A 25,281-nucleotide genomic window follows, 5' to 3' on the forward strand; every position below is an offset into this window, starting at 1 on the left:
GTATCTTTGCAATCATAAGGCAGGAGGGTTTCCATAGTGGTACATGTCCTTGCACAGGTGTCTTCCAATACGCGCAGGCACTCCGATTTTACTTTACACACCTTCCAATTGGAAAATATTGCTGAGCAAAGAAGAAACAAAAATGTGCGTAAAGGCAGAGTACAAAAAGTTGGTTGATTCGCAAATATTTTACGAAAATAAAACACGAAGCTTTAAGCAGCGAAGGCATCATTTTAAGAGGAATGTTCAGAGTTTGTTTTTTTAAGCGATTGAAAAAAAAAGCTTCATAAACAGCTAGATAAGATAAACCACATAAAAAATTAAATAAAACTGACAAAGGATAATAAAAAGTCATAATAGACTTTTGAATATCAAACCCTCCTATCAACTCCTCAACTTCCTGTTGGTGAATAGTTCTGGATACTAGAAAAAAGCAAAAAAATACCTTTTGTTAAGAGTATAAAAAGTGTTATAAATGATACAGTATGATGTTCAAAACATCACGTGCTAACTTATATTACTCAGACCATCGCTGCTCTATTGTTAAAACATAATAAAAGTGAATTAGGCTAAAGTCTAGAGGTGCTTATATTTCTATCCTGAACAGGTGAATGATGAATAAAATAGCAATGTGGCGAAGCTTTCTCTTTAAATATAAATAGTAATAATAATAAAAATAAACAAAGAGATGGAAAATAATCTGTAAGAGGAAGGAGATTGGTCTGACCCCCCAACTCTATGGAATGTGGAAACTTTAAATCTTTTTTAAAATTTATTTATAGAGTATAAAACTAAAGACCCTGGATCTATAATACTACGGATATTTTGAAATACATCTGCTGCGTTCACACACAAACTGTTTTTAAAGGGACAAAAAATGACTTGAAAACGTTTTGGAAAGTGGAGATTTTTAAAAACTGATTTGAAGCTTTGCAGATATGACGACGTAGCAGTAAGGGTCACACACTTCTGCGACACTAGGACTCTGGCTTTTCCGAGAGTTGAAGCTATGAGACCTTATTTACGGGAGCTGCCATATTGTATTTTCAAATCAGATCCTAGTCCCGCCTCCTCACATGTGCATGATCATAGCATCACATGACCACATTCAGCAGCAAGATGGTAATCAACAAGAGGCAACATCTGCAAGAAGTTAACAGGTATTTCTACTTTTTAATCGAGTGCAAGGCTCCATTGTTTCATGAAGTGGGCGGGACTTAAAGGCCCCACTAAGTGAAGTGGTTGGGACTTAAAGGCTCCATTAAGTTGTGAAGTGGGTGGGACTTAAAGGCTCCATTAAGTTATGTGACGTGGGTGGGACTTAAAGGATCCATTCATTAAGTTACGTGAAGTGGGTGGGACTTAAAGGGTTAATTGTTACATCAAGTGGGTGGGACTTAAAAGCTTAATAAATTACATGAAATGGACTGGACTTAAAGGCTTCAATAAGTTATGTGAAGTGGGCGGGATTTAAAGACTCCATTTAGTTAAATGAAGTGGGCGGGACTTAAAGGCTCCATTAAGTTCATTGAAGTGGGTGGGACTAAAAACTGGTACCATTATGATAACTAGACACAGCTGCCCCTTAGATGCTGGTTGCAGTACAATTCTGAAGCCCCACCCTTTTTTATTTATTAAAAGCAAAGCTAAAATTTTATTTTCCTGCATCTTTATGTCTTCAATGTGGACGCTCGCCGGCTATGATTATGTGGATATAGACCCCCCAAAAATACAAAAAATAAAATGCACCCGTTTTAAAAATGATCCAAAGCAGTATAGACTGGGCCTAAAATTACGGTCGTCTTCGTGACAAGATTTAAGGAATTGTAAATGTTCAGATTTCACAGCATTTTTTTAAACACAGAAAACTCTTTGTGCAAAGGCACTATACTTGGCAACCCTACAATAACAAGCTGATGGTGTTTCAGTACAGTGCGAGGACTTCTGTCACTCTGTGGTCGTGGTGTGTGTGTGTTTGTGTGTGTTCCCATCTAGGATCATTATTTGGTTCTTGTGGAAAAAAAAAGAATCAAAGGAAGAGTCTTGGATTGTCCTGGTCCCGAACTGAAGACGGCTCCTTTAAGACGTTAGTGTCCCATACCTGGTGAAAGACAGGAAAAATGTTTGTCAGTGGATTTGCTACGAGAGCAGACAGGTGCGGCTTAATGACTGCAATTTCCAGACAGAGGGGGGGTCACACCCAAGCAAACTCCACAATGACACTTTACAGTCAGTGTGACATTTAAAGGTTTGTTGTCCTCTAAACTCTAAAAGAGTGCAGAAAGTATGACATGAACTGGTCAGAAGTGTAAACAAGCGTTAGCGGAAGATGCTAACTTGTAGTGTCAAATGTCCTCAAAGTCCCGCAGCCAGCTCAGGGCAAGAAATCCAAAATCTGTACAAATCCTCTGTCATCCTCTGAGTCGGACTGAAGCGGGGCCCTAATCTCCAACATACCAGCTATTAATGTGACAAACCAGCCTGGCAGGAGCTCTGCTTCCAACACTCATCCGGGCGGAGAGCGACAAAAACGTAGCCGTGAAGAAGCTGAAAGGTTCGAGTGGTGTCACAGTGGCTGCTGAGGAACCGGTGTGTATTTGTGTGCACCGAACCGGCAGCGCATTCTGTTGACACGCACAGAATCCATCAAGGCCAAACGTCCTGGCTGCTGTGCTCCGATCTGATTTTAAAATAGCTCACGGTGTTTAGGTGGCATCCTAAAAGGCTGTGGAGTCAAACAAAAGGCCAAACAACACCGGATGACGGTGGCAGGGCCCGTTATTAGAGATCGGACACATGGCGCGGAATAAATCAAAGCTCTGGTGACAAAATAACTTGTAGCAGGAAGGTCATGTCTTCGCTAATCTGGAAAAAGTGGTTGAGATGTTTTTATGCTCTTAGATATCGGTGCAATACTCCCTTCATTTAAGCTCCAAGCAGACAGTCGAGCTTCTCTTCAGATTCAGGTTGAGTGATGTCACCGTCAATGTCATTACAAACAGCTTTGTTGCTTCAAGTTGACTTTAGTTTCTTCAGCAGCGGCAGAGATCAAACTAACGGGCCTGACGGGACCAGCTGACACTTGTTAACACGCGTGTTGTTAGCAAAAAGAAAGGAAAAATAGTTAAAACCTACCGTTGGTGACTGATTTGGTCTCCCCCATGCCTGCCATCTGGAACACACCAACACAGGAAGGTTAAACGCAGTAAAGATGTACAAAGTTAGCAAGTCACTCCTGGACGACCTCGAGTCTCATGAACTACACACTTGCAGACTTGAGTTTATATCTTGTCAAGTCCTTCCCTGACCTACAGAAAACGTCCTGATTAGTTAAAACTACGTTTGCCAACTGCTTTGCTGCATTTTCACCGTTTATTGTCATGTCAGAACAAACGCCATCTTCAGAAGATCAGAGCAGAATTAACCAAAACGTGTTCTTGTCACACGCTTCCTTTTCTTTTTTCTTGAAGAGGAAACAATTACATATTTTTTTTGAGTTAGGGCTGTTCACAATCAATGTCTTACCTGTTGTAGATGGCTCCATATAAAGCTGCATTTGAAAGAAACTGAGCCTAATTCCGAGCAGAGTGACGAGCTAACAGCTAGCCTGAGCCAGGCCTGGACCAAAGAGGATCGCTGTCGACTTAAAGCAGCTCCGATCTCAAGTTTTACTGCAGCTTACGTTGAAGCTACTTCATAAATCTTAACATTAATTATTTATATTGTACATAGCTTATCAACCAACCTATGAAGCACTTCTCCTACATTAAAGTGCCACAACATGAAGTAAAAACAAACGGCACCTTTTTACAATATGGCTCCCCTTATAGATGGCTAACAGTTTATAGATGTTATTAATTTCTCTATAAACACTTTATAGATCATTAATAATTGATATTATGCATTAATTAAGGGTGACAGACAAAACTGATTAGTTTTTTTGTGAAATAGAGAGCCAAATCTTCCAGCTATACATTTCATCTACAGTTCTTATATTAAACATTTCAGACTAAGTTACTACCTTGTAAGAACAATAAGCATTTATAAACTAAATTTTTGTTAGGATATAATATTAGTTGTACATACTTATAATGTAGTGATAAAGTACAGTATTAAATGCTAAACAGGTTTATTTGGCAAGAAACTGGTTAGTTTTGTCTCTCTGCCACCATTAATTAATGCACAAAAAACAATTATTATTGCTTTATAAAGTGTTTATAGAGGAATTAATAACACATCTATAAACTATGTATTGTAAAGTGGTACCACACAAAACAAGACAATAGGAAAACGGCGGAAAGTACAGAAATTTAGAACAACAACAAAAAAGTTTGAACTACGATTAAGATGCTTTCCTGCAGGAATGTTATAAAGCTGCTTCCCAATTAATCGTAAACGATGAAACCGACAAAGGTCATACAGGTTCATAAAACGTTTTCCTCGAAGCACCAGAACGACTTGAGACGGAGTCGTTTAAAGATGGCAGCCATTCACCATGATAGCTCTTCAAGCTGGTCATAATAAACCCATATCACCAAACTTTTTGGGGTTGGAAGAGCTATCTACAACAGGTAAGACATTGTTTATAACATTTGCAGCTATGGCACAGCCATGCAAGGTGTCTTCTTTGTTAAAACAAAAAAAAAGCTTCAACTGTTTTATTCGTTTTGGCAACAAAACGTCGGTGAAACTGAGCGACTTGTGACTGTGTTGGTGATGCAGCCATTCACTAAAAGTAAAGCATTTGAGCAACTAGAGAACTTCATGACTTAAAGACTTTTTTTTGTTTTGCTCACATGTTGCACAAGCTGCGTGTTCGTAAGGAGCAGCTGATATTTATTGCTCGTAGGCACAAAATAAATATCTAATTTCAGACCGAACCTCGCGGTCGGCTATTATTACTACAAGTAAAATAAGCAGTGGCGTCCCAACGAAGCAGAACAGAAAGCAGCTGTGCCAGTGACAGAAAAGAGAACAAAAATAAGAGTGAGACAGCCGAGCGTGAGCTCATTCTGGGAGAAAAACGTAGATCAGTGACTCGTTTACCTCTGCAGGCTTATTCCAGACTGAACGCTGAGGTCAGTTAGCTATGAGAGTTCTTTAAAACACAAACACAAGTGATCGTTACTAAAGTCGCTGGGTCAGGATAACATGAGACTGAGTTCTCCCTCCCTCGCTCTTTTGGAAAACATTCTTGTGACTGAAACCAAAGAAAAGCCTTCCGAGACCACAAACCACTTTGGCACCGTCAGAACCTCATCTGGACATGCTTCAGGGTGTCGTAACGCTCGCCTGGCCTCTTAAAGGATCCGGGACCGTAATCGCCCCGCAAATCTCTCTTCCCCTTTCTAGACAGCGAGCGAGCCGAGATCAATACCTTTGTCGGAGAGGCGCCTTTGTTTTCCCATAGACTCCTCTTGTTGGTGACGTTGACGGGCTTCAGGTCCTGTCGGGGCGGATCGACAAAACAAGAGTGTAACGCGCAGTTTGTGGGAGTTATGATGCAGCAACGTCACTTTGTCTTTAAGGTGGAGAGAGTGAGGAAACAGAGGAAGACGGACAGAGAACATAAAGCTGGAAGTTAGGTGGGTCGGGGGGGACCCGCTCTGTGCAGGAGTCTGACACAGTCTGCTTTCAAGACGCTCCATCACAACGAGGCGCATTACTCAGGGAGATCAAGACTGCACTCCTTTGTTTCACGTTTCAGAAAACAACCACAACCCCCGAAAGTTGTTTAAAATGTAAACACCACCAGAATGCAACGGTCTGCAAATCCCAGAAACCTCATTTTATTCACAACATAGTAAACAAACCAGATGCTGGCTCAAAGAAGTTCAGTTTGTATCAGTTCACACTACAGTAGTCCCTCACTTATCGCAGGGGTTGCGTTCCAGACACCCCCTCAATAAGTGAAGATCTATCAAATAGGGGCGTTATAGTTATTTTAATATTTATATATACATTAATGCTTTATAAACCCTTCCCACACTCTTGCAACATTCTTAATGTTTGCACTTGATTATTTTAAATAAACAATCCATGACGCTTGCACGGCTCACTCAGGTAAAAGACAGACCCTCTGCCCCCTCCTTTCTTTTTCTGAGGCTGTCTGTTGTGTGTTCGCCTGTTTTGTGTCTTTGGAACACGATGGGGAAAGACAGACCCCACCCCCTACTTCTCCTTACTCTTTCCCTGCTGTGACAGACAGCTTCAAAAAGAGAAAGGAGGGGGTGGGGGTCTGTCTTATACCTGAGTGAGATGCACACAGCCATGCTCAGCCCACTCTCTTTTTAAACGGAATCACTCTTATTGTTCCAACTAAGCATTTTCTCTGATATTCTACATTTGTTCATCTGATCTGTTCATCCCTGCTACTTGAGCAGTAGAGTAGGGAAAGGCAGATCCCGCCCCCTCCTTTCTCTTTCTCAGGCTGTCACAGCAGAGAAAGAAAAAGTAGGGGGGCGGCGTCCATCTTTCCCCATCGCCAATCGTGTGTCGTGTACAATCTCACGTTGGAAAAATGCAAAAAATTGAGTCCACAAAAGTCGAACCGCAAAGCATCGAGGGACTGCTGTATATTTTAGGATCAGTTTGAGGGGGGAAAAAAAAAAGAAGGCAATTTTTAATTTACAGCAACGCGTTTAGAAGAAGTTGCAACAGGTTTACCGCTATAATGTGTCCCCTTTTTAACAGCTTGCAAAGGTCTAGAACTGGGCTATTCAAGTGGGGGTCCAGGGGCCACATCAGGCCCATCAGATTAGCTTGTAAAGCACTTGGGTCAACCTTGTTGCTTTTAACATGCTACATAAAAAATGCCAACATCTAGAAACTGAGATCACTTCCTGGAGGTTTTGGAGGGAATGTTGTCCCATTCTTATTTGACGTAGGACCCTAGCTGTCCAACAGTCCTGAGACGTCTTTGACAGATTTTGTGTTTCATGTACTGATCAACGGCACAGTGAACTGAAGTGTTCCTGAGCCCACGGAGTGAACCTGTTTTTAAAGCAGTGGCCCCTGATGTTCTATTGGCAAACATTGTTTTATAATTGCTCCAGTACTTTTAGATGCAGGTATTCATACTGGTGAACCTCTGACCATCTTTACATCTAATAGATTCAGATTTTCTTACCAATCTGTTGCCAGTTAACCCAATTAAAAGCTCCGTGTTGCAGCCTTTTGTTCCAGCGTTCTTCACATCAAATTCAATAACTTGATTTGTTCTAAAAATTGCAGTTTCTAAGTCAAAACATTTGATATGTTTACTTTGTTCTATTGTAAATTAAATATGGGTTTATGAAGTTTGCAAATCAACATAATATTATTTTTAAATATTTTTCACAGTGTTGCAACTTTTTCAGAACTGGGGTTGCATCTGTAGACAGTTTGGGGTTTTATATACCTTCTTTCTGTTTTCCATTTTAAACAAACGGCTTTAAAAAAATATGAGTGCTATTAACTTTAAATAATTTCTTTAAGTGACATACTTGCGCCAATTGATACATAATCAATATGCACTTGTATTCTCAACACATAGCAGAAAAAGTGATTAAATCCACAGCGAATGTATCCCTTTGGCCACCAGGTGACAGCAAAGAGACAACATGGCTGTTTCAGCTCACTGGTTTAAAAACAATAAAATAATGTTCCAATGATGCCGCGTCAGATCGTTACACTTTATATTGAAGCAGCAGCTCGACAGGATCTGGATGTGTCCAAACTGCTTGGTAACTATTACAGATTCATATTTGTCTAAAACCAGATTGTTAATAAATTCTATCTTAAAAAAAAAAAAAAAAAAGGAGATTTATAGAGAAATGTCCTGAAACATAAGATTAAAAAAGTCATTTCCACCCTGAGAACCTCCAGCAGATAAATGATAAAGATGATTTTTGCCTCTCAGCTGTACACGCGCTCCAGATTTCCTGCCAACAGCAATAAATGTTGCCATGACGGCGACCTACCGCTGGCCTTCCTCCTGACGTCTTGCCACTCTCGGGGGTTTTGCTCAGCCAGTCGTTGATGCGGCCGGCCACGCCCGTCTTTATCACAGCTGCTTCCTGTTTGGACAAAGTCAAAGGTCACTCCATTCTAGTTTGTCATCGACAACGGGACCGAGCAGGAACTTCTCCTTCATCTCGTGTTTTGTCCCGATTCACACAGTTTTGTCTCGTTATTCTCCATCTCTACTTTAAAATGTACATGTCTGTTGACCTTAAAGGCGCTCCCGCCGCTCCCAGGTGAGCTGAACACGTTGCCTTTCTCCCACATGCTCTTAATGTTTCGGACGTCAGTGACCAGAGGGAGATCTGAAATCGTGGAGCGGGGAGACCGACACTCCTTGTTTTCTCTCTGCGGAGACAAAGAGCACGAGATTAAACCGACGCACAGCGGGGATGGCTTAGATATTAAAGAGATAGTTCAGATGCTTCAAGTGGGGTTCTGTGGAAAACATATAAAAACTTAAAATCCTTTAATTTTCTCAAAAATCAACAGTGAGCCTTATAATCCGGTGCGCCTTATGTATTAATTCTGGTTGTGCTTACTGACCTCAAACCAATTTTATGTGGTACACGGCGCTCAAAAATGAGTATTGTTTTGCATTTTATGTGGTACAACTGAACAATGTGAATAAGTTGAATAAAGTTCGACTTATCCGAGTGTTTTGCTTTGATTATTGCGCCTTATGTATTAAAATAGACCCGTTCGTTGATATTGAGCTTTATAGTCTGAAAAGAACGGTATTCTCGCAGAAATATATTACAGTAGGAAGTGCTACAGCTAACTGCCGCTATTGTCGCTCACAAATGCCCATAGATTTTTATGTAAACATTGAAATGTGAACTAAAGTTTTATTAAAGAGTGTTTGTATAAACGACTATAAACTGAGATCAGGGACGGCAGAGAACCACTTGGGCGCTACTCGGACTAGCCGTTAGCTCATCAATCCAGACAGAGTCCAACCTGAGGTCGCTCACAGAGCTTTCTGCCCAGCCAGGACCGGAGGATCTTATTTACAGCAGCAGCCAACTGTAGCACTTCTGGCGCACAAAGGAGCGCACCCACCAGAAGCATAGAAATATTTTATTTGCACTTGTAAGAATTCAGACGCAGTTTTGAGATTTTATCTGAACAAATATGAGTTATAGTTGAAGAAAAGCCACCGTGCTTCTGGAAATGTAATTATGATTTTCTTCTCATACGTTTGCAACTTAATGTTCAAAACTAACAAAAAAAAAACAAAAAAACATGTATTTTTGGCAGTTTAACCACGGATCATATATATATATTTTTTTACAAACTGAAATATAATTTTCACCTGAACTGTTGTGAACTTAGCACTTTGTTAGCTCAGAATAACCGATCGCTCAATTCTGTCAAAATTAAACCTAATTTATCCAAACAGAAGAGCTATCTACAACAGGTAAGACACTGTCTACAACTTATCCACAAAACTACATTTCAAAGTATCTAAACTAATATTTTAATAAAATGAGCACGGTGTCGTCACTGAAATGCGTGGTGATATTTTTAAACGAGTTCACGCTAACCTGAGCTGCTGAGGTGTACTGCTCCAGCCTGTTGTCGATCTTGGACACCACAGGAGAATGGGCCGTCTTCACCGCACTGCTGAGCAGAAACAACACATTACTTTGAACAGTTAAATGTACATAATATACAGTTTACTCTGCAGGCCTACAGCTTCACATCTGAAGAGAACAATGGAGCCACAGCGCGGTTTACTGGGACCAAATATTTTACCTTTTCTGAGCAGACTTGTTCAGAAACTCCGCTCTCTCTCCAATCTGAAAACAAAAAGTCATATTTGTCACCAATGATCGTGTGTGAAGAAGCTGCTCTGCAAACATGCACACACAAACTAAAGAAACACAGCAAGCTCCTTCCTATCCTCGCCATGAGACTGTGGGAATCTCAGATGATTGTTTATAATATGTGACAAGAGGGCTCCTTAGAAAAGCAAAAAAAAAAAAAAGCTTTTAAGGTGGACAAAAGAAGAAACGGTGCTAAAAAAGGGTCTTTTGCCCATTTTTCTGTGAAACTGAAGCTCAGGCTTGGCTGCTACAGAATGTGGAGTTCCCAAAATAGTCTCAGACAGGAAATTCCCCATTCTCAGACAGGTTTTAAAGAACCACAGCCATTCGAACGCAGTTACAGTAATCCTGCTGACCCTAATCGTCTTCCTGCATGTCCTTCCCCACACTATCTGTGAGGGTTCTGCTGGTTTAAGGCTGATAACACGAAGGAGAGCTCTCGGGATGGCTCGTTCCACAGAGGGCTTATTCCTGACATATTCTCTTACGTTTAAATCCAACAGGAGAAATGCAGTAGGCGTCATCAAGCAAAAAAAATATGCAGAAAAAAATAGAGAAAGGAGTATATTCCCGATTGCATGCATGTTTTTAAAATCTGAAATATGCTTTTGACAGGTGTCACTGAGGCATGAAATTCCCCCGGCACATAAATTGAGCAGGAAATTGTTCAGTTTCTGAGCGAACGACTAAAAACAAGATACATTTTATTCTGCGCATTCTTAAAGCAAACATCTGTAGGTGAAGCTAAACAATTAAAACGCTTAAAGCTACGCAGGTTCATCATGACTATCAAAAATAACAGTGAAACTTATCAATAAACTTAGCACTGTATTTTAGCATAATGCTTTTGTACTTCAAAGTTTTTGTGGAATTTAGACAAAGTGAAGCACTAGTCAGTCACACATATTGTGTTTTTTGACTAAAATCGCACAAAACAAAAAAAAACAACAACTACTGAGTGAAAAAAGGTTTTAGTATATTGCATCAATATATTTTTAGACACTGGACGAAATGCGTAAGTTGAAGTCAAAAGAGTATGAGCGCCCCTGCAGGTGGAATGCAGTATAGTTTTAATCTCCAAGTGGAATGTCTGATTTAAAAACTACAAATACACCTCAGTTTTTAAAGAATACACTTGATGATTCATGTAGTTCATAATTTGTGGTTATATGGTCAAAAAAACAAATATATATATAATAGCTGCAATTAGGTATTTGATTGTTTACAGGGAAGTGGGAGGGGCTTATGGCTCCAAGTCCAGAGCGAGCAGACTCTGGTTTCAAAAATACAACACGGCAGAACCGATAAACTGGCTATTGTCAGTAGGCCTGTCGCAATAAACAATAAATCAATTAATTGCATGATAAATGAAAATTATTGACTTCATTTTCATTTATCGGCTTTATCGTTTCTTCGTGTCTCTCTCTTTCTACTGAAGACACTAAATGGCAAAAGGCTCAATTCGGTGCGCTTCACTGACCTCTCTCTTTAAAATCAGTTTTAACTGTCCAAAATCACGTTTGTGGATCATTAAAAGCAGCTAAGCTGAGACGCTAAGCTACGAGCTAAGCTAACAGGCCGACCTCGGGGAAAAAACATCCGTATTGTCGAAGCTCCAAAATTCACGGTTGAAACCCGTGCCTTTGTGTGAAAAGCTGTTTTTCAAAAAGAAGATGAGAACTTGTTTACTGATTTTTATTAAAAGCTTTGTGTGACAAATGCTATGCTAAAGAGCTCAAACCACACCGAGCGTCCGCCAATTTGAGAACCGAATAAAGGAGAGACAGCCCATGTCACGTCAAGGGGCCTCCCTCCTATTTTTCTTAAAGAGACACGCTGCTCGCTCCCTCACTAGCCATCCTTTGGTTCAAACAGTCTTATACTGCCATCCGGTGGTCAAAAAGGTACTACACGCAAAACAAGTTAACCACCATTTCTTCTTAAATTTGACAATAATTACTAATTATCATCAAATTTCAAACAATATCGTTTATCGCAAAAATTTCTGAGATAATTAATCGTCCGGCAAAATTTGTTATCGTGACAGGCATAATTAACAGCTTCACATTAAACAACAGAAAATGGCAAATATACTTTGTCCATCTTATTGTATAATGGCGATTTAAATTTTTTTATTATTATTATTAATTAAAAGAAATAAAGAAACAAACAAAAATTTGTACATGTGAAAAAAGGTTTTTTTAATGTCTGATGGAAACTCTCTTGACTTCCCGGTGCATAAACTTTTCCAAACGTATTTTTAACCATTTTTATTTGATTTGCAAAATTGTATGTTTTGCCTGGACCGATATATTTATTTATTTCAAAATTAGTATAGTCAAGGTCTTAACGTCTCCTACCTATTGATCTGGCTTTCTTGCATAGTTCAAATATAGACAAAGTTGTTTATCGAATATGAATAAGGCCTACAAGTTTTAAAATAAGTTTTTTTTTTTTTTAAACAATCGTAAACGAAAACAGCTAAGAAACCACTTATGCTAAACTATGTGCTAGCTAGCTACCCTGTCATAAAATTTTAGCTAAACGTGCGAATAACTTTTCAATTCGGTCGTTTGATACGTTTATTTGAGGTGTCAACACTCTCAAACTCGCTAGCTACTGTTCTAACAAACTCAAGAACACGGGGAAGTCTTTTCACAGTGCAAATATTTCTCAACAAGTTAAAAGATCAATTCCTCACCAGATTATGGAGGGTAAGACTTTTCTTAATTTAACAAAGCAACAAAGTCAGACAATGGAAAATGTGTTTCTCTTAACGGCTGCTGGAGTAAAACTAAGATATCAGAACAAACTAATTTTAAATGCGTCACATTTTCACAAATTTAGCACTTAAAATTGCCTCTTTCGTGTGATGTAATGGTTTAGACAGATCAATTATATCAGGTCACAACCAAAGCGACAATTAAAAAAAGCCACAAATCCTGAACAAACAACTGATTTAATTGAAAAGAGCATTCTTAAAAGAATGCACATCACTCACAGGCTGCCATGTTAATTTTTAAACAAAGATCTTGTGTGATTTGTTAGCAGTCAGAGTATATGTTCAGGATGACTTTCAGCTACTACCACACCAAACTTTATCTCAATATGTGTAAATTGTTTGAGCTGCAGCCATTTGTACAGATGTTGAGCTGGTTATCAGGATTTATTTATTTTTGCTGACAAACACTCAAGTCTTCCATGGCGCGCTTCTGGTCTATAAGCTTAACACTTAACACAGTTGTTGAATTGTGTGTGAAATAACACACAATTCAACAATCTCACACACACACACACAAAGCAAAAGGTCTGAAACTTCAAAAACAGTAATTTGTGATACATGACACACCGCAGACACAGATGAGCACACGCACACACTTGCGCAGCAGTACCTACAGTGAACAGGATGCCAAAGTAAGGCTGAATCCGTCAAATGGAAAATTGCGTTTAAGGATTATTTACAAAATAAACCACAGTCAACAAAAAGTCCAAGATTCTGGTTTGATCAGAGCTCAGAATCAGAGCCAAACCTTTAGACTGGGGTCTCACTGGACCAGCTGGGTAATACGACTAAATGCCCCTAATTAGATTTTCTCCACTGGCTGAAAATCCCCCTCGGGTTTCAGTGTGTGGGAGTTGCCTTTCAGCAACACTGGAAACGTTTATTCACATTCAAGTTAATTAAACATTCCTTCACAGTGACAGTTCTATGAGCCGGGGGGGAGGGGGGGTACAGTGGAGCGGATTTGCTTCCGAGTTTGTTACTCTGGCGTTTTAACAAGTTAGTCAAATGTTTTCTTCTTCTTTCTACATCACTGTCTCAGTTCATCAGATCGTGCTCGGGGCTGAGAAACCTCAAGATAACTCGTTTAACAGAAAGTTTAACAGGCCGTGAAGTTCATCTGGCTCTCAATCAGCTCTAATAGTTCATATGTTTAGCTTAAAGTTGCACTTTGAGTCTTTTGAAAATGGGGTTTGGCAAAAAAGATTATGAACGATCAATATCTTACCTGTTGTGGATAGCTTTTTGTGTGACCACTATTTGGAGAAAGAGTTGACCCGAACAGACTGACGAGCTAACAGCTAGTCTGAGCAGTCGTTTTAAAACAACTACACCCTCAAATTAAACTTTTTTTTTTAATCCACCTTATTCCTGGGGGCTCTACAGTATAAATGATGATGGGTACAACTTCCTGTCAGACAGGAAGTAGCAGTAAGCATTGGTTAATCATGGTAGCAGAGCACGGACCGGTTTATTTGAAGAGATAAAACTATGGTTTTGTTTTATTTATATTAATTTAACAACCATAAAGTTGACTAAAATAGCCTCATGGAGTTCAGGTACCTGTTGTGTTCATGGCTGTACGAACAACCAGACGAAACTAAATCAGTGGCAACAACAACAGAGTTTTGAACACAGAACCAAAAACAAAAAGAGTTCCTGTGAGAAGTGGTTTAGTTTCCATCTTCTATCTACAGATGAGGAATTAAGAAGAACGTGGCTGAAAAATGTGAACTTGAAGAGACCACTAAAAACACTATGTGTGCTCAATTCGCTTTGTTGACAAACGGCCGACGGAGGAAAAGCTGCATCCTACTTTGTGCCTGGACTACAATAAACCACCAGAGAGGAGACGCCGGATCCTCAGAAGGATTGAAAACAGTGACGAGAACATGTTTAATGCATGATTTGAAGTGTATGGAGGTCACAGGTTTATTGTATTTGTTCGTCTTCAGTATTATGATTTTCTCTGAAATGAAGCCAAGCTCAGTGATGGAGGACTGTAAGGCTTTGCCTGGGCTCTATGTCTGCTTTAAGGTAAATAAGATTGTGTCCCACCTCTTTTAACAAAACACCACCGACCTTAGTACTGTGTGGATACTAACACGCCTCAGGTTGTTCATCGCTTCACTGTCAGAAGCAACCGAATCAATGAAGTAGCTAATATGCTAGTAGATGTAATCTGCAGCCACTTCTTCAGGTCGTCCTCCACCCCTCGTCCTCAGCAGGCAGCAGTATGATTCTTGTCCTGTTTGAGCTCTGACAGGTGGTGTTTCTACATGTTTAGATTAAATCCACAACGATTGGAGAAACTAGCTCGTACCGTTCGCACATAAACAAATGCCGGTTTTGGTCCGCGCCGGAAGTTGTGCCCATAATTAACGCAAGGCGCCATGGGGCCTAGGAATAAGGTGGATAAAGTTCTACGATTATTTATGGGTGCAATTGTGGCAGCATAAGCTAGGGATTCTGGCACTTCCTGCAGAATTATAGTAATATTTTTGAGAGTATACCCAGAACCCAGCGGTGCAAGTGGTCTCCAGCTACAAGTACTTGGGCGTGCACCTGAATGACAACCTCAGGTGGAGCAACAACACCACCAGCCTGATCAAGAAAGCTCAGAGACTCTACTTCCTCAGGCGGCTGCGACGAGCTGGACTGTGGAGTTCAGTCCTCACCTCCTTCTACAGGTGTGCAGTGGAGAGCATCCTGTGCTCCAGCATCAACGTGTGGCATGGAGGCTGCACAGCTGCAGAAAGAAAAGCTTTGCAGAGAGTGGTGAAGGCTGCACAGAAGATGTTGGAGTCAGCCTCCCCACCATCACAGACATTTACACCTCTAGATGCAAGAAGAGGGCTACCTGCATCATGAAGGACCCCACTCACCCAGCACACACACTTTTTGCCCCGTTCCCCTCAGGAAGGAGGTTGAGGAGCGTTAAGTGTAGAACCACTAGACCGAGGAACAGCTTCTACCCTGAAGCTGTTAGACTCATGAATCTCTAACCAGAATAATCACTGTGAAAAATCACGTTGCTGCTGATCTGTTTCATGTTGCTGTGTTCATTCATGCTCATTTGCTCACACAGACTCATGTTCGTGCTGCTGTTCGGCATAATGTTTTTATGCTATCAGTGCTTAGTGTATATTTAGTCTATGTTTTTCTTAGTTCATATCTTAGATGTTATTACTGTTTTTCTTTTACATTTTATTGTTGGATGTAACTGGGACCCTGTGTACACAATTTCATTCCACCACAAATGACAAATAAAGAACATTGAATCCTTGAGCAATCTCTATGAAAATCCTGTTTTTCCCAAATTCCTTTATAACGTAAATACATTTTTTTTGTCTCATTATATGGCAGATTTACATAAGGTCAAATTATGAAAATATTCAAAAACTTAAAATTATGAGCAATTCAAACAAAAATACACAAGTGTTTGTGGTCAGCAAGAACATTCAGACCTTCAGGAGCCGTCCTAAACTTAAATGGTGCTTTGTAAGCCCCCAAATCATACTTTATGAAAATAGATTCTGGAGTTAAAAAAAAAAAAAAAAAAAAAAAAAGCCATGAAATGCCATCCATGTACTTTTGTGACGACCCACACCCCATTGGCTCAAACAACACGAGGGCGTCCTTCTCTTCCTGTTTCACGCCCAGAGTTCAAGCTTTCATCTCCACGCCTTGTTTCCTGTTTTTTTTTTTGGCCTTAGCAGTGTTGCAGCGCCACATACAGGCCTGGCACAGTTACTACAGCGTTTTGGTTCGTTTTCCTTGTTCCTGTGTGGATGAAGACTTATCTAGAAACGGTGTGTTTACATGTTTGTTTTGGAAAAAGGTGCTTAAAATTTACCCGTACATCATAAAAAATAAAAAAGTTTTGTAATATATATATAATAGCTTTAGTGTTTTACACAACAATACAGTCCTTTTCTTAAATAAAAGTGCTTGAGCTTTAAATTCTAACTATGTTTTACAATTATAACATCAAATATACTGTAAAACAATTATTTTGTATGGCACTTGTTTTACTCCCTGGTGATGATGATCAGTTAAATGGTTGTCGTTCAGATAAAAATTAAATTGTTTTTCGTTGGAAGTTCTGAAACGTACATTATGCTGCATCAACATGGAGTTAACAGATATTTACTGTGGATGTTTTGGAAAACGCTTCACTTAACCTTAAAAAGTTAAAGCTAAACTGGACCTGCTGCCTCTGCAACCAGACTATTGATAAATAGAAGATGGAGACGTCTTAACCCTCTCACAAAGCTGGAAAGTCTCATTTCTCCTGATGGGTCGTTTTTGAACACGCGTATAAAAAAAAACTTGCGGAAAAGTTGTTCTTGAAAATTTTAGTTTGGCTATTTTTCCTGCAATAAATCATGTGATAAACACAGTTTTTAGATGGATGGCTAATCGTGGCTTTTTTTTTTTTTTAAGGCAAACCGAAGTTGTTCAAAGAGCGATCTAAAACAGGTAAGATATCTATTATTAATTGTCTTTCGTCAGAAGTTCACGTTTAAAGACTCATTTGTTTAGAGGTCAAAGGTGAGAGGCTGTACAAGTGGACTTACCTTCAGGGAGGAACCACGAGGGCTGAAACACTTGAACGGTTTCCCCTCCCCGTCCAGAGTGTCCTCCGCCTTCTGCCTCTTCTCAGCAGCTTCTGCTCTCCGCTTTTCAATCTCCTCCTTCATCTTCCTCTTCTCCTCCTGAAAGAGGCAGAGCCGATCAGTTTTATTGATTCTTAAGGACTTGAAAAGTTGTTTGTTGATTAATCGGTGTCCCAGCACGGTCTTTTGACTTTTAACTACCTAAAGTCCTGGAAGGTTGACGGCCGCAGTTTTACACGGACGTCATCTCGTGGAGAAATGACGGAGTTGTAAAGTTTTGCTTCTGATTCGAGTCTCAGCTACGACTGCACCAAATTGTAGCTGGACATCTGTAAAACTCATAGCTATGTTTCTGTTAGCGGATTATCTGTGGCCATCTTGAATTGGATCGACTCCAAACGGTAATCAGTTCTACACGTACTTTCTTTAAGTTTTATTAAAATCTGTACATTTACTCAAAACAATCATTGCTCACCTTTTACCTCTCGGTGATAAAACTCAAACTGGTTTAGTTTCTCCAAAGAGACGGGTTCCCGACCAGTTCAATCACCGAGAACATTCTTGTTTGCAGCCGTCGCCTGCATCGGTGAAAGGGCCCGTTGTCGGAGAAGCAACAGTAAAAAGAGCTAAAACAACAACCAGACAAGAAGCGGTGGTTGGCAGCAGGTCAGCCATCTCCACCTTCCTTGTCGTGGTTAATTAGTCTCCGTTTATCTGACGGCCATCTTTTAATTACTCACCAACAGGCCTCATTAACATCACACGGGAGTGGGAGAACCGCGAGAGACGGGCCGCCACGTTCGGAGCCGACGTGAACAAAGAGGAGAGCGCAGGGGCCTCAGAGCGAGCGGGAGGAGAAACCAACGATGACGGGAACACAAAGGAACGAGGAGGCTATCGTGTTCGAGATCCAGAGAGGTGAGGTTGTTGTGAGGTGCAGGTGGCGATCCGGAGAGTCGTGATAACGGCGACTCGGGCTGAGATAAGAGAGCGGCGCCGCTGTGGTGCAGTGGTTTTAAAAACAAAGTAAAGAGAAGAAAAAGGAGAAATCACCTCCTCTCTGGCATTCTTTTCCGCCTCCTCCTGCTTGCGCTGCCTCTCTTCCTCCTCCAGAACCTTCCTCCTCTCCTCCCTCTTCCTCTTCAGCTCCTCCAGCTCGGCCTCGGCCTCCTGCTGCTTCTGCCTCATCCTCTCGAACTCCTCGCTCTCGGCGTCATCGCGGCGGCGCTTCAGCTCCTCCAGCTTGCGCTCTGCCTCCAGCCGAGCGTCCTCGTCCTGCTCGTCCGCCGCCGCCTCGGGGGAACGCACACTGCCACGGCTGAGACACAGAAAAATAAAAAATAAAAACAGACGAAGGGCGAAGCTCGACATTTGATCCCCGCTGAATATTTAAACGCGCACACTTGAGGAGTTTTCTCTCGCGGGTGAAAACAAGGACACGCACAAACGCCTTCGCTCGAGATAAAATTCCCGCTCATCTCAGATGGCAGCGCAGCGTTCAAAGCTGAGGATTGACTTTGGGTCACCCATGACAGAAAAACACTTTTGTTCAGTTACAGCCGAGCGCTCGACAAACACAACCCGTTTGCTTGAAAATGACATTTAGGGCCGCTTTTAAATTATTATGCAAAAGCCTCGGGCAACTTGTTTATGCTTTGGTCTCGGTGACAAACAGATGTCAGACTGCGCCTCACGCTCACAGACAAATCAGATAAATCTGGTTTGTTTACTAACAGAGCTAAAACTACTTTCCTAGGTAGGAAATTTACAGTAAAAATCATTTTCATCATCTCAGATGGCGTGCAATACAATTTTAAACTGGCCAGAACACTTAGGAACGTGGAGAGAGATCAAATGTTCAGCATTACCAGTGGAAATCCATTAGAAATGTGTATAAAAAAGGGAGCGAACCGTTTGAATTTCTGTGTTACAGAGAATAAAATCAACTGGCGACTCAGCAAAGTGGAGATTCCTGACCAGCCTGAACAGAAAAATCCAACATGGCTGCCTCGTGCATGCAAAGGTGCGACAGCGGCCAAAACAAACATTCTAAGGTCAATTCTTTTTTGTGTCTCGGCAATCCACAAACAAAGCACTGTCCAGTTAAAAGAACACATGCACAGAAATCCACTGGGATCCACGTGGACCGCTAACAGTAGTTAGCCCGGTCACAGAGCCAGACGAGCGACAGGTTTGACAACCGAAACATTCAGATCTGACTTCATTAACAAATGTGAGTTCTGAATTTGTACAAACGCAGCAAAAGAACTCGCGCCTGCGTCCCATTGGGCTGCGACTGCTAAGGACACAAAACTGTGAGAAAATATGCAGATTTTCTCTTTGAAGCACCCTGAACTGGTACCATTAACACATACTGTATTTTTCGCTGTACACGTTGCACCTTTTTGTGTAAATTTGCAAGTCCTGCGACTTATTTATGTTTTGTTTTCCTCATGTTTATAACCCAATTTTTGGCTGAGATCTGACATTTTCATTCATTCTGACATGGACAACAACGAGCACTACCATTTTCAGCCACTAGAGGATGCTTGAGTAATATGGCAAGCCAAGTGTCTCATTAATATGTAAAAGCAGCTATTAATGAGACACTTGGCTTGCCATACAAAACCACTTTCGTCTCGCTCCAGAACTCCTGGAGCAAACGTCAAATCAGCTGCATTTTGCTGCGTCACCCAAGTGAAATGCAGCTGATTTGACCATTAAAGTGCATTTATTAAGAAAAAGTTAAACTGAGACGCACCTTTGCTGTAATTTTGAGCAAACAAACAATTGTTGTTAAGGGTTAAATTCTTGTTCTTCCGTGCATGCTCCTGTGGCTGCCATTTTGCAGCCAATCGATTTTTGGCACAACACTGGCCCATGTATCCAGATGGTCAGCGGTGACGCATAATAGATGCGATTTTTACAGTGAAGCAACGTATTTATGGTTTTTTCTACTTTATACATATTTGGACTGATGTGACGTGTACGGCGGCAAGTACGTTATACGGAGAGACCAGGTGTCCCTGCCTGCTCGTGTTGTTGGGGACTGAAGCCACGAGATCCCGCTTTCCAAACGCTGCCATGTTGTAATTTTGAAAACAGAGTATGTGCAACAGAGATGTGGGGGCTTTAAGTCAAGTCAACTCCCCCAGCACAGAGTCTGTTGTTTATGTGGAAAGGTTGAGTCTTAAAATTTGTACCGGGGATCGACCCGGTCCACCTTCAACTTCTGGATTTGTGCTGAAGGTCTTAATGTAACCCATGCTAACAACACTGTGCTGCCCACAGACGTGCCTGCTTGTTAAATGGCTCATTTTGCGCAGGCGTGGTCGATGCCAAATGGTTTTGGCATCAAATGATTTTTTTAGGTTTTTGAGTTTTATTAAAACTCCAAAAATGAGCCACATTTATTATTCTGGATTTTTAAAGCAGCTGACTGGGGCTTAAATTCAACGACTTCATTAATTAACGCATTCTTGAACATTTCTTAAGACCAGGTTTTGGGTGAGAACTATACCCGCGTGTGTACCTGGGGGCCCTCTCGGGTTTCCAGTGCTGTTTGGGAGCCGCCTCCTCGTGCAGCCCTCCATTGTGCTTCCACTGGTCCTCCCTGTCCTCCTTGAACCCGCCTCTCTCGTTTACCTGTTTCGTTACCACAAACACAAACGTCGGCAGTGAGGAAAGTGGTGAAACCATGAAGAGGCTTTGAGGGTGTGAAGGCGATCATGTGACCAAACACGGTGAAGGAAAGAGTGTCGAAACTGGAAAAGGAAAGTCACATCTCATTGCGTCCACTCCAGACTGATCCCACTGGTACATTTTAATTAACTTCAATCCATCAACCACTAAACCTCAGTATTATGAATGAAGATCATTATGTGCAGAGTCAGTCACTGATATTAATCCGATAAGAGGGAAATCTCCGTTTCTTGACCAAGAAGGAGCAAAATAATCCCCATAAAAAAGTTAACTGGAGCAAAAAGACTAAAAACAATTAGGAAAACGATGGAAGTGCTCACTAAAACAAAACAGTCTGGCTATTTTGAAGTGGGCTTCTGTAGAAAATATATGAACAGTAAGTATCTTACCAGCTGCAGATGACTCTTTAAACAGCCTCAGAATGGAGTTTATGCTCGAAAAGATTGACAAGCAAACAGATCCACAAAAATACCATCAAAAACTATCAACTTCCCTTTTAAGCAATTGCCACAGTCTTCAGATGCTTATTTAAAGTTGAAATAAAATGACAGTTAAAAAGCAGAAATAATCCTGACAAATCCAAATTATTATCACTCGCTGCCAAAAGGAGAAAGACGGGCGATAATCTAAATCAAAATCGTTCCAATTTAAGATGACCACTAAAGCTAAACAAGACTAGTACACAAATAAAAAGCAAAACAACTCTGTTTTATTGAAATTAGGCTAAACTTTGCTGACATCATGAACAACATTATTTCTAGGGTTTGTCCCAAAAAGTAACTCTGTCATTTCTCTAGATAACATGACCGGCGGGAGATATACATTCCTTCAACAAGTTTCCACAAAGCATTACTTTAATTGTTTACAATTAGACATAACCAATAAAAAAAATGTTGACTGGCCGTGCACATAACGTTACATCTGATTTCAGTTCTTGAGTCGGAGTGTCGCCATAGAGATGTGACGTGCTGCTGAGGTGGAAGACTTACAGAAAACACTAGAGCCCGACCGATATGGACATTTTGGCTTTTGTCGATGCTGATATTAGGAGGGGAGGCTATTGCTGATAACAGATATATTGGCTTAACATTTTTTATCTTTGTCCACAAAGAACCTAAGAAAACAGCTACTTTTAAACCCGTTTTAACGCTTGAAGTCTTGAAACAGTCTTCCTAACGTGCGTTCACATTTTCTATCCTCCACTATTCACCATAAAGTTATCAAGTGTGTTACAAAAACATAAAATTAAAGAAACGTCTTTCCCTGTTCATTGTTTAAGCAGTCAGTCATGCATTGTGACGGCCTAATTAGCATTGACAGCAGCAAAAAAAATGTTTTCTTTGCAGGGAAGTAAAGATTTCAGACAAACGATGCATTTCACAGAGGACGACAAAGATAACGTTGCCAACACTGATATATTCTCTGTTAGATTTACTGTTCTAGATAAAGTTTTACAAGGCAATAGTTTATGCTAGGTTATCTAAACGTTAGCTTGTTAACTTGACAGGCATGTAGCTAATGACATGCGGGTTGGAGGATTGAAGAGAATTTATTATTGTAGATTTTTAATCATTTTTTAAATTTACAGATGAGTTAAATAAACATACCATGCTCTGTTCAGCAAAATGTGCTACACAGTATTTAGTGTTCCGTGCATCAGCTGCCCTGAAAGTGAAACCTAAGAGGTATGGCTTGAAAGTTGTCTGCATGCGCCCTCTGCTGGATACATTGTACAATTACACCTTTTGCAAGTAAGAACATGGCTTGTTCCCAGTATTTAAAAGGTAAATTCAGAAGTGTTTATATCGGCGTATAATGAGACAATTATCACAGATATCTATATGTCCCCAAATGCCAATATCAGCCTAAAATATTGGCCGGGCTCTAGAAAACACTCTGTGGAGCAGAAATGGTTAGAAACGACAACCACACCTTGTCAAAGGTAGGCGCAGTCTGTAAATCACACTGCAGACACAAGGTGCTCAGGTAATTTCAGCGTCTAACTCTATAAAGTCAATAAAAACACAGCTGCAGGTTATCGCAAAAAAAAAAAAAAAAAAAAAAAAGAAATGGGGAAAAAAGCTGGTGGGCGGGGCTAAATTTGGAAACTTGGATGAGATCTTAGTCTGGAAATTAAGTTGTAAATTTACAACTTAACCTATAAACATCTGTTATTTTATTTGAGATATATTTAATATTTGAATCCTGGACCGTTTTTTTTTTTTTTAATCTCAAATTGATAATTTGACATTAAAATAGAAGAAAATTGCTTTATTCTTGTAAATTGAGGGATTTAATCTTGAAAAAGTTTTTTTTTTCCTCTCACAAATTTGTAACCTTACATTATTAAAGAATGTCAGTGTTATTCTCGTTTTGTATTGAATTGTTCTGTCCATTCGACAGAAGAGAATTTCTGCAGTTTTCTCTGAATTGTGCCCCGCCCGCCCAGCTCCTTTTATTTTTATTTTTACATCTGCATTAGTCCCACTAAGCCGCCACAAGTAAACAATATCATCAAAAGCTTGTTTTATTTTTTCTTTTCCTCAACGACGAATCAAAACACTGAAATTACCCGGAGAGACGGTTTTCTTTCCAAAGCCGTGCATCACACCTCTACTGGAATCCTTACCGAATGTTTGATACCTCATTATCCTCAGATACCTCAAACTCTTCCTCAGAGTCATGTCTGAGCCACACAGGCTTGTTCTTTGATGGGTTATCTACATTATCATCCTCAGGTACCTCTTCATCTTCCCCTGACGCTACTGCGTCCTCCTCGGCCTCTGAGCTTGCTGACTGGGCCTGATTTGAACTCTCACTGACTACCGAACGAGTTTCTTCTTCGGCGAGCTCCTACGGAAAAGGATTACAGCGGTTCTTTGAAAACACAGATCTGGGACTGACTCGACGATGTGCATTAAACGGGAAGATTCGTACCTTTTGTTGCGTTTTAGGCTCCTCGGTTTCAGCCTGCAGAAACAAGCGTCACATTCGTAGCTCCTTTCAGGTGCAATTTAAAAGCTTTAATAAACGAAGAGCGAGTAAAGCTAACCTGTTCTCTTAGGTTAGATCTTCTCGGTTCGTTTTCCTCAACTTCAGCTTCCTCCTCCCTCTTTTCCTCTCCCGTCTCCGAAACAACCTCTTCTTCCTCTTTCGGCTCTTCTCTCTTCAGGCTGTTCGCCATCGTCTTTTCCTCTTCGTCCACGTTGTCGCGGTAACGGCGCCAGGAGGGCCTCTCCTCCTCTGTGTCGTTTTTCTCTGTGCCCTCCATGGGGTCCGGCTGCCTCTGCCTCTCCAGCGCCTCCTTCATGCGTCTCTGCCGCCTCTCCTCCCGTTTGGCCATGCGGTCCAGCAGGGCCTGGTCCTCATCGTCTCCGACGCCTCCGTAGGAACTGCTCACAGACACGGACTCCGTCATACTAAAGAAGGAAGAAAAGCAAACAACACTTTAAACAAATTTAAAGGTGCAGATCAACCCGTACTTTTACATTATTTGTGTTTTTATGTAACTTGAAGGTTACTACAAATACAGAACTTGAGTTACAGCTAATGTTAACCTAAATAAAAGGCACATGAGGGGTAAAACAAACTTAAAGTGAAAGAAGAAGAAGACCTGGAGGAGCATTTAGCGACTAATTGGGTTAATTGGCAACAGGTCAGCTAGAAGACTGGAATTTAAGGAGACATTTTTGAGAACAATTTTATTAGAAGTAAAAACGGGCAGAGGGTCGCCGTCTGTCTACAAGTAGTGCAACATCTTCTACCAACGCTGAATATCCCATCATCTTCGGCTCATAATAAACTCAAATATTTCAAGAATCTGTAGAAATCTGAGCTCAAGGGACAAGACAAAGTAAATATTGTAGTGGATGTGATCTTCAGATCCTCAGGGGCCACTGCAATAAAAATGGGTCCGATTCTGTTCTGGACATCGCTGCTTGGGCTCAGGAACATGCCGCAAATCATCAGTGCCATCCACCAACACTGGTTAAAGCTCTATCATGCAAAAAAAAAGGCCATATGTGAACACACCCCCACAAAAGCTGTAGTCCTCTTTGGGTCAAAGCTGCTTTAAATGAACTGAAGAAACATTTTGTGGACAATTATTTTTGGACGCCATGAATGCCACCACCTGTTGTAGAGAAGACAGGGATAACCCAGTGCACAGTTAAAAGCCTGCCTCTCTGATAGTATGGGGGTGCATTAGTGCCTCTAGCATGGGCGGCTTTCAGTATCATACCTGCAAACGCAGAAGGGATGAAAAAGGTGACAAACCTAGCGCCCGTTGTTGCGTTTCATTGGCACCAACGTTACGTTTGTTTTAATTTCTCTCATTACAATGACGCAT

At 40.8% G+C, this 25,281-nt stretch overlaps 1 protein-coding gene across 4 annotated transcripts in view; it reads right to left on the reverse strand.

Annotated features, from left to right (window-relative positions):
- Positions 1-1,519: 1,519 nt before the first annotated feature.
- Positions 1,520-25,281, reverse strand: part of cald1a (caldesmon 1a) — a gene marked incomplete at its 3' end in the record, with an annotated part of 82,419 nt that continues 58,657 nt past the window's right edge. For 2 of the 4 annotated variants that reach the window (XM_037695996.1, XM_037695997.1), the window contains 13 exon segments: positions 1,520-2,101; positions 3,136-3,172; positions 5,378-5,446; positions 7,962-8,057; positions 8,212-8,349; positions 9,549-9,624; positions 9,760-9,803; positions 17,193-17,330; positions 18,285-18,549; positions 20,764-20,876; positions 23,676-23,786; positions 23,871-23,903; positions 23,986-24,352. In XM_037695996.1, coding sequence (XP_037551924.1) covers positions 2,088-2,101; positions 3,136-3,172; positions 5,378-5,446; positions 7,962-8,057; positions 8,212-8,349; positions 9,549-9,624; positions 9,760-9,803; positions 17,193-17,330; positions 18,285-18,549; positions 20,764-20,876; positions 23,676-23,786; positions 23,871-23,903; positions 23,986-24,352 — 1,501 coding nt within the window. 4 annotated transcript variants of the gene reach the window in all.

The sequence above is a fragment of the Nematolebias whitei genome, chromosome 22 (assembly GCF_014905685.2).
Source record: "Nematolebias whitei isolate Nwh7 chromosome 22, NemWhi1, whole genome shotgun sequence".
In the NCBI taxonomy this organism is placed as follows: Eukaryota; Metazoa; Chordata; class Actinopteri; order Cyprinodontiformes; family Rivulidae; genus Nematolebias; species Nematolebias whitei.